The sequence below is a fragment of the Musca autumnalis genome, unplaced genomic scaffold (assembly GCF_047663935.1).
Source record: "Musca autumnalis isolate F117 unplaced genomic scaffold, ASM4766393v1 scaffold_4, whole genome shotgun sequence".
NCBI lineage: Eukaryota > Metazoa > Arthropoda > Insecta > Diptera > Muscidae > Musca > Musca autumnalis.
The window spans coordinates 96,195,881-96,205,209 of NW_027411977.1; the positions used below are offsets into that span (position 1 = coordinate 96,195,881).

The 9,329-nt window shown below is 37.2% G+C and overlaps 2 protein-coding genes across 2 annotated transcripts; one reads left to right on the plus strand and one right to left on the minus strand.

The window, feature by feature from the left end:
• The first annotated feature begins 267 nt into the window (after nucleotides 1-267).
• sturkopf (lipid droplet associated hydrolase sturkopf) lies at nucleotides 268-2,934 on the plus strand. Its single transcript, XM_073981041.1, has 2 exons — nucleotides 268-608; nucleotides 2,125-2,934. Exons 1-2 carry the CDS (start codon nucleotides 410-412, stop codon nucleotides 2,862-2,864), a joined length of 939 nt encoding a protein of 312 aa, XP_073837142.1. The 5' UTR covers nucleotides 268-409; the 3' UTR covers nucleotides 2,865-2,934.
• Nucleotides 2,935-3,966: 1,032 nt separating this feature from the next.
• On the minus strand, nucleotides 3,967-9,047 carry Ctr9 (RNA polymerase-associated protein Ctr9). The gene is made up of 9 exons (XM_073981024.1): nucleotides 8,894-9,047; nucleotides 8,737-8,835; nucleotides 7,737-8,669; nucleotides 7,048-7,673; nucleotides 5,916-6,126; nucleotides 5,514-5,852; nucleotides 5,328-5,446; nucleotides 4,935-5,269; nucleotides 3,967-4,875 (listed from the first exon to the last, which is right to left on the minus strand). The coding sequence occupies exons 1-9, from the start codon at nucleotides 8,933-8,935 to the stop codon at nucleotides 4,196-4,198; spliced, it is 3,384 nt and encodes a 1,127-aa protein (XP_073837125.1). The 5' UTR covers nucleotides 8,936-9,047; the 3' UTR covers nucleotides 3,967-4,195.
• Between the last annotated feature and the right edge of the window lie 282 nt (nucleotides 9,048-9,329).

A 9,329-nucleotide genomic window follows, 5' to 3' on the forward strand; every position in this document is an offset into this window, starting at 1 on the left:
GGGGATTACGCGATTTTATTGCACGATCATTCATTTAGCAATTATTCAGTTGACACCAAAAAACGAGATTCCTACACCTTTTGCCTGTGGTTTATGTTATTTCCTACCGATTTCTGCATTTATCGCTTGATGTTGTCATAAACAGGTAAATCAACTCATATGAACAAAAAACCCAATATTAGAGAACGAATTTCTTGTAGTAATTGCTAATTAAAAATCCAAATTTTTAAAAATGCTTTGTTTGCAATAATTTAGTTGACTAACTGTATACACAACAACAATACACTTCCATGATCGCTCGAGATAGTTTTCAAAAGCCGGCTGATTTCACCTGTACTTTTGCTATTAACAACGAATAGGAAGGGAGATAGTGCTGGACAAAGTTGAAAGGGCAAATTATAATTAAATCATGAAAGAAGCTTTTGTTAATATTTGTAATATTCCAACACGTATCATCACATACGGTGGATGGGTGGAGGAATCACTAGATGAGACTAAAGAAATAGCCATTTGTATAACTGGCAATCCTGGGCTACCTGGATTCTATGGAGAGTTCTGTGAAACATTACATGAACGTCTGGAAAAGAAAATGCCCGTTTGGATAATTGGTGAGTATGTATGTATATGTCAAAGTGAAAGCTGACGCATCCGATGATGATTTTGCATTTCATGATAAAGGTTACTTTATGGGTAAGAGGCTAGTTGAAAATCGAGAAACAAGGTTGTAAAGAAGTACTCAAAAAATTTAGCAGTACTTACTTAGATTAACATGAATTAACTTAGTTTTCTGCGTTACTCTTGAGTTTTGAGCTGACTGTTCCAGTGAGCTTTCCGCCAATGTTTTGGACTTTACCATGTGCCTAGAGTATGATTTCGGACAGCTCATCGCTCAGCCTCTTATATTTATTAATCATGTTTAACCATATCATTAGCGGCTTATAGCTCATGCAGAACACGGTTCATGCGATGTCTATGTTTTCCGTATCGTGCCCACTCTTCTGAGCATTATAACCATTTCATCAGGATGTAAAAAAGATCACAAGCTGCTTGCTTCTCTTAACCTTCGTATGATACGCACATTTTTGTGACTTTTAGACCATGTTTATATTATAGCCTTTTGCAGGGTTAACCTTCTTACCCCCCTGTTTTTGTAAAAAATTTATTCTACGCACACGAACTGTCAAATTTTGTAGATCGATTTCTAGCCTTATCGCAAATGTAGAGCGCTTATTTTTAAACGAGGAATTCTTAACTAAATACGGAACTCATCTTCGAAAAATTAAGTCTGTATGTCATCTGTGGGATGTCTAAATTATTACAAATATAAACGAACGAACAGAAATAAGTTATAGTATGTTTATATATAACCGGATTTAACAAACCCACTGGGTTTTAAATGTCAATTCCATTGCTTATATTTCAAATAAATCCTCAAAAAGAAGGTTAACCCTGCAAAAAGCTCTAATATAAACAGCATATAACCCTGCAAAAGGTTATAATATAAACATGGCCTTACAAAAACGGGCTTAATGAGGATTTATATGCCGTACACGCAAAGGAATTGAGATCTGAAACCAGTGGATTTGTTAAATATATATAAACGTACTATTAATATAAACGTACTATTAATATAATTGTAAGTGAAAATATCTTTTTTTAGTGCTACCACTTTTTTACTCGAAAAGCGCTCGTAATCTTCAGCCTCGATTTTTTATTAGACACAAAAGATATTTATTTTTTCGAAATACCTATGTACTTGGTCTGTTCCTTTACTTTTAAAAATAGTAAAAGTAGCAAAGGTAGTTAAAAGCTCTGTTCCAGAACTAAAAAGTTTTTACAATTTTTACACATTTTGCGTTCCCGTACACAAAATTTATATGAAAATCGTTTACGTCTTTTACAACTTTTACGATTTTTACCACTTTATAAAGTACGGGAACAGGCCAAGTAATATTTACGATTTTTTACCATAATAAAAAAAGAAATCAATATAAAAAATTGATAAGAAAAATTATGCCAGAGTGGAAAGCTCCGCCTTTAACAGGGAAAACTTTATCGCGATTTCCGTAGACGAGAAACTAACAACATTCTAAACATATACCTACATATTTCTTGTATTTTCAGGACATGCTGGGCATGATGATCCACCAGAGAATAGCCTTCGAGAAGTACCACAACTTAAGGGCAATGAAGAGCTATTCGATTTGAAAGGACAACTTCGTCACAAAACTGAATTCATAGAGAAATATGTTCCCGAAAATGTAAAAATTCATTTAATGGGTCATTCCATAGGCGCCTGGATGGTTCTACAACTCTTGCAGAACGAATCAATACGAAAACGTATCAAGAAATGCTATTTACTCTTTCCCACAATCGAACGCATGATTGAATCCCCCAACGGTTGGGTATTTACAAAAATTGGCTTACCCTTGTATTCCGTTTTTGGCTTTCTAATTGCCTTGCTAAATCGCTTGCCTAATCTTTTACTCATCCTACTAGTGCAAATATATTTTTGGTTTACATCGATACCCAGTCATCATTTAAATAACGTTCTAAAATACATTAAATGTACAGTTACCGAGAAAGTTGTCTTCTTGGCTGAAGATGAAATGGCACGTGTTTGTGGTCTACAAAAGGATATAATACGTGATAATCTGCCGTTACTTAAACTTTACTATGGCACAACTGACGGCTGGGTTCCAGTGAAATACTTTAATCAACTTAAAGAGCAATTCCCCGACATTGATGCCCAATTGGATACGAAGAAGATTGATCATTCCTTTGTTTTGCGATCGTCAAAACAAATGGGTGACATCATTGGTGATATGATTATAGAAAATTCGGAAATACTTGGTACAAAATAAAAGTGCCTTCAAAGAAATGTTGAAAGGCATTTAAAATAAATGAAAGTAATTTATTATTTATTGAAGTAAATTTGTTTACTCTTTTAAAGGGACTTGCAAAAAATATTAAAGAAATTCATAATGCCTATAGATGTTTTTGGAACCGTTCATGGCCCTATGGGCTAGGTCACTCTTATGAATAAAATAAATTAAAAAAAATTGAAAAATGAGATTAAAGAAAATACATGAGCGCCCTAAAAAATGGCCGTGTAGCCCAAAGTGAAAGCTGGCATCCCATTGAATTTAATGATCTACTATTTAATGTGTGACTTGTGTAGTCAAAATCCAAACAGCTGTGATTGAATTCCCTTTCCAAGTGCGGGAGTAAGAAAGACATTCTTGATTTTAACCTTGTAAGTAATCCAGTCAGTGGTAAATGTCGTCTTACTCGCTTTGTTGAATGATTTCCTAGTAGTTTTGGGAAGAATAGTAAACTATTTGTTGTACCATAGCAGTTAATTTAATTTTTCCCAGTGCTATGCGATTGTACAGGATTCGTCATAGAATCTGAGGAGAATTTTGTTTTAAGTGTTTGGATACAAACCCTTTGGTAGTCTAAGCAAACGGCGAAGGAGAAGGTTTGGTGTCAATCAGTATTAAAACTGTCATGGCAACAATAAACGGCCAAGCCGGTAGAAAAGCTGAAACAAGTCTTGTTTATGGGCACCTCTCAGATCAGCCTGAAATGTTGACCATAGGTAGTCCTTGTTACACTGATAACAACGATATATAGCTTTCCTGGGGAAGTCCGATCCGAGAGGTGCCCTAAACGAGACATTAGCCGAATAGTTTGCTGCGTTAGAGGTACATATTTATAGGTGAATACCTTTTTAGGGGTCGATTATGGATGACAACTAAACTGTAGATGCGTTGCCAGAAAAGAAAATCATACTATTAAAATAAGTGAAACGACGGAAATGTTTGTCAAATCCACTCAATATCAGTGTTTGAACCTTCAGCTATTAATTTAATTGTAAAAGAGTATGAATAAAAATACATTTCTATTATTAAATTCGCTGTCGGTTGCTAACCCTAATCGACCCTTATTCTAACACAAAACAAATTACATTTTGAAATGTATTTTAAATATTGTAAATTGTTGTTGTAGCAACAACTTGTTGATTTGAGTTGCATTAAACGATTTTTTAAATGTTTGTATTGAATGGTACATTTGTTTACATTTATTAAAATGGATCTATACATAGTAGTTCTTGCATGATGACTCTTTATATAAATATACCTATCTGTGTATATATGCATTGTATTTACGATTTTGTGTTGTCTATTTGTAATTACTCAGAACCTGATCCAGATCCCGAACCTCCGCCAGATTTCGATGCAGAACGTGACCGAGAACGACTTGGTGAACGAGAACGGCTTCCTGATTTGGAGCGGGAACCACTGCGGCTGCGTGAACGAGATCGGCTACCTGATTTTGAGCGTGAACGTGATCGAGAAACTGAACGTGAGCGAGAACGAGACACCGAACGTGACCCGGATCTAGATCTTGATCGGGAACGATCCGATTCACTGCCAGAAGCAATACGTTTGCGGGCACGTTTAACACTTCCTGCACTAGCATCAGAATCGCTACCGCTGACAATGTCTGTTTTACGTTTTCTTGGAGCAGCATTGCTGTCACTATCCGATTCACTTGTTGAGATGGTAGCTTTCGAAACAATTTTCATGCGTTGTTTAGCCGATATCTTGTCTTCCATGGCAGCAGCCTTCTTGCTGAGTTTTTGTTTCTTCTTCTGTTTCTTTTCCTTGGCACCGCCACCTTCTCCATCACTGTCACTATTGTAGGTTTCTTTTGCCTTACGTTTGCGTGGTGCTCCACCTTCCTTCTTCTTGCGTGGTGCTCCCTTGGATTTCTTTTTACGTTCCCCACCACCATCTTCGGTACGTCCAGCACCACCTTCACTACCATCAGAATCGGTGACAATTTCATCCTTGCGTCCCCTGCCGCCGCCTAAAAGATATATTTTAAAATTTTATTTATAACTTTGTGGAATTCTCCATCGTATTTACCTTTTTTGCGTTCCTTTTCTGGAGCTACATCCAGTGTTAACATCAAATTCTTGGTCTTCTCCACATATTCTTGACGTTTGGCCAACATTTGTTCGCGTGAAGCCTTCTCGATTTCCTCGCGTTTGCGACGTTCCTCCTCTTGGCGCATTTTGAAGGCCATACGTTCTTCTTCTTGTTTGCGTTTCAAGGCCTTCTCTTCTTCGTCTATGCGACGAGCACGTGCCACATGATATTGGGCTTGTGACAACAAATCCTGACATTGATTGGCCTCAATGCCAGCAACTTCGATGTTGAAACGTGTTTTGTCTCCATGAACGGATAGGTATTGGAAATATCTGAGGGAATACAAGAATTTAGCAGTTGATTTTGTATTTAAATTAGAGTACCACCTACTTTTGAGCCAATTCTAACTCATGGACAGATTGCAATACAACTTCCAAAGTGGATTTTTCATCTTTCAAGATGTTCATAGCCAAACGTTGTAAAACAACGGCAATGTTAAACAGCAAAACCTTGAAAATTATGATAAAATACATGTTTAGAAACTGAAACTAAATTTTGTTTAATGGCTTTGCTTACTGTGTCCTGGGGTGCAACTTTTCGAGCCTTTAAAAGTACCATTTTTGCCTCCTTCAAACGATTGGCCCTCAGATAGGCTCTGGCCAAATATTGCATTACTTCCACATTATGATGTTTGTAGAATTTCTTCATACAATTCTCATACATCTGAATGGCGCTGATATATTGTTTTTGTTCCACATAAATATGGGCAATGTTAAGCCAAACATCACAGAAATCTGCTGTGGCTTCACGAACTTGGGCGAAAATATCTCGGGCCTCAATGACACAGCCTTTATGTGCCAATACAGCTCCAATGCCATTTGTAGCCCAAATGTTACGCGGATCATTGCGCAGAACCTGCAAAGAAATTAAGTTTTCGTGTTTTTTGTTCGGAAGAATATTACCAAGAAGTTGACTAACCTGTTTGTAAATTGACAAAGCCTTTTCCTGATGTTTTCGTTCCTTGTCTTTGTCCTTTGTGGGTTGATGTAATGTTTGTAATGAGAAATTGCCCAAAGCAATGAGCGAATAGGCATCTTGTGAGGTGGCAGGATTTTTGAGAATTGTTTCGAAATTCTTTTGGCCTAAAGCGAACTGCATTTTGGCCAAATGTAAATTGCCCAAAAGTGATCTGTAAAAGAAAAAGACAGGAAAATACATTTTGATACAATAATGAAAATATAAGCAAGGCTGAATTTTAAAGTGTTTCTTTTTCTAGATAAAAGATCCCTCGAAGATGTCGTCTTAAACTTCTGCATACATTGTACTTCGCTTAAAGGTTTTCTGCATATAAAGAAACCATTCATGTGGTCTTCTGTTGGAAGAAGACTCATTGAAGAGAACCTCAATTGAAAGGAGAACCTTAATAAGAAGAGGGCTTTTATTGACAGAAACTCCATTTAAAATGTTTTGTGTGTATGTATAGATGGTCTTCCATTAGGTTCAGAGGTTTCTATAAATAGAAAACACCTTCAAGGTGTCTTCTATTGATAGAAGGCCCTTCTTAAGAGTTATTCTATCTTTAGAACATCCCTTCGTATGGTCAGAAAATCTCTTCAAGGAGTAAGACTCCTTTAATAAGGTTTTTGTACATAAAAAGACTTTTAGAATTAGTAATTAGTTAGAGAGTGGGTGCCACCGTGGTGCAATGGTATGCACGCCCGCCTTGCACGCAGAAGGTCGGTGGTTCGATTCCCTGGCCAGGCAAAACCAAACATTTTTCAACGGTGGCAAAATACCCCTCAGTAATGTTGGCGACATTTCCTGAGTATTTCAGCCTTGAAAAACTTCTCTATAAGTGGTGTCTTAGGACACGCCGTTCGGACTCGGCGATAAACAGTAGGTCCCATATCATTGAGCTAAATATGAATCGGGGTGCACTCATTGATATGAGAGAAGTCTCCCTTGTCCTGTATGGGATGTTGTGGAATAATGTTTTTTTTTTTTTTTTTTAATTAGTTAGAGATGTAATAAAACTATTTAAACAAAGAATATTTTACAAACAAACTAGACACTGGAACTTATCTTAAAAAAATTACAAAAATGAACCTACCTTGCATCTGGATTATCGTTATTAATATTTAAGGCGTCTTTGAAGAAATCAGATGCCACAAAAATTAGACCCTTGTCTCGGGCCATACATCCCAGGCGCAAATAACAGTCAATATAATTGGGATGTTTTTTCAATATGTCCTTGTACAATTTGTCGGCCACATCAAAACTACTCATTGCCTCATTCAAACGGGCCAAATTGTATGTCATTGTCACTGATATGGAGTCATAATATTGCGAATCATTTGGCGCCTCCGCTTTGGCTCTTTCCAATGCCTCCAAAAGTTTTTCCTTGGCGACTTTAAGATTGCCCAGACGGTATTGCAAAGCCGCTACATTATTCAGTATCTCAGCGGGTATTTCAACTCTAACTTTTTCTGTTAGAATTGAAGACGCCGTACCGTAGGCTGCCAAAGAGGCTTGTAGATCATTTTGTTCCAAGATTTGGGCCAATTCAATCCAAGCTTCAACATCATCGGGGAATTGTTCAGTGACCTTTTTCAAATGGGCCTTAGCCATGTCGCGTTTTGTCTGTGAACTGGATGTGGCATAAAGAGAACCAAGAATTTTCATGGTTTCATAATTGCCTGGTTGTATTTTTAGGACCTTTTCAAAACACTGGGCAGCCTGGAAAACATAGTAGAAGAGCACTTAGTAAAAAGAATAGCATTTCTCATAGCAAGAACTCACATTTTCGGTATCTCCTCTATAAATATACATTTGACCCAGACCATAGTGGGGAAGCACAAAATTCGCCGGTGCTATCTGTGTCGATTGATAATAATATTGAAAAGCCTGATCATAATCGTTTTGAGCATGAAAACTTCTTGCCAATTGATAACAACTTTCAGCTCGCATTGCCTCGTTTTCGGTATTGTGGAAGGCATGCAATGCCAAATGCTGCACTTTTTGATAGTCCTTCTTGAAGAAAAAGTGATTGGCCAAATGATTTAGAACCATTGGACTAGTCGAATCAATGGTATAGGCCTTTGACAACATTTGTACACCCATTTTGTTCGATTCCGGCTCATGCAAGTTCAATTTAAGTATAGCGAGGCCAATTAAAGCACCCACACAATTCGAGTCCAATTCAAGGGCACGTTGAAATGCCAACTTGGCTTTATCGGGATTATTCATCTTTAGAAAGCAATGTCCCATGCCCATGCGTACATTGGCCGGGCAATTGGGATTTGTTCGCAATGCCTTCTTGTAAAAAGCTAAAGCACCGCGATAGTCTTTCTTGTTGAAAGCAATACATGCCTTACCCAACAATGAGGGTATATTCGAGGGGGACTGATTCAAAACGAAATTAAACTGGGCATCAGCTTGATCCATTTTATCCCCTTCCAAAAGGCAAAAATAAGCTCTACCCAACAAGTGATTCTGGTCGTACATAATGATTTTGTCGGCTGCCGTATATAAGTTGGTGGCCTTCATGAAGAGTTCCCGTTTCTTGTCCTTTGATTTCTCGCGATTCGCCTCATGCACATAGTGCGCCGCCAACATATCGTAGCAACGCATTTTATCTTTCTCCATTTCTCGGTACTCGGTGTTGGCCTCATTGCGTGCCGTTTCAAGCAGACGAACAAAATCATCGGTTTTGTTTTGTTTGTAGTAAGCAAGCTGGAAGACATGAACATCACATTTATTTTCCGCAACAAAATAAAAACGTCACAAGGTTTTTACATACCGCCACATTGACCCAAGTATTGAGTTGTGAATGCTCTTGCCGCAAAATACTCAAAACTTCCTCACATTCTGGCAATTGATCGGGATGCACCTCTATAACCTATCATGAATATTGCAAATTATTTCCGAATGAAAACCAAATATTTATGTTCACTTACCTCATCGGTATCACGAAGAGGTATTTCTATAGAAGCAGACATCCTAAATTTTTATTAATTCTTGTTTTTAAGAACTAAAATAAACTCCTAACAAACCACCACACAACGAAAGCTGAAAACTAAAAGCAAGGGATCTATAAATCGAGTTTTAGTTAAAGAAATTAGGCGCGGTGGCCACACCACAATCTGTTTAACCCTTAAGCCTTTATAGCTATATTACATTATGTGTATTTAATGTGTATGTTTTGCATTTTTTACATCTACATGTTGTACACATAGTGTGATCCATATAAAAAATTTCATCTATCAAAATGATGTGCGAACCCATGTGTAACTTTTTCGTTTTAGAGCCCTTCCTATTTTTGTATGTACAATAAATCGAAAACAGCTGATTTGTTTGTTTTGATGAAAGCAGGAATTTGCAAAATTTGCTGAA

What these genes read in the sequence shown, in the direction of transcription:
- sturkopf (XM_073981041.1), top strand. Translation starts at nt 410, where the DNA reads ATGAAAGAAGCTTTTGTTAATATTTGTAATATTCCAACACGTATCATC. An exon ending in AATGCCCGTTTGGATAATTG is followed by an intron (nt 609 to 2,124) that starts GTGAGTATGTAT and finishes TTGTATTTTCAG; the next exon opens with GACATGCTGGGCATGATGAT.
- Ctr9 (XM_073981024.1), bottom strand. Translation starts at nt 8,935, where the DNA reads ATGTCTGCTTCTATAGAAATACCTCTTCGTGATACCGATGAG. An exon ending in ATAGAGGAGATACCGAAAAT is followed by an intron (nt 7,674 to 7,736) that starts GTGAGTTCTTGC and finishes TATGTTTTCCAG; the next exon opens with GCTGCCCAGTGTTTTGAAAA. An exon ending in AGAAAAGGAACGCAAAAAAG is followed by an intron (nt 4,876 to 4,934) that starts GTAAATACGATG and finishes TATATCTTTTAG; the next exon opens with GCGGCGGCAGGGGACGCAAG.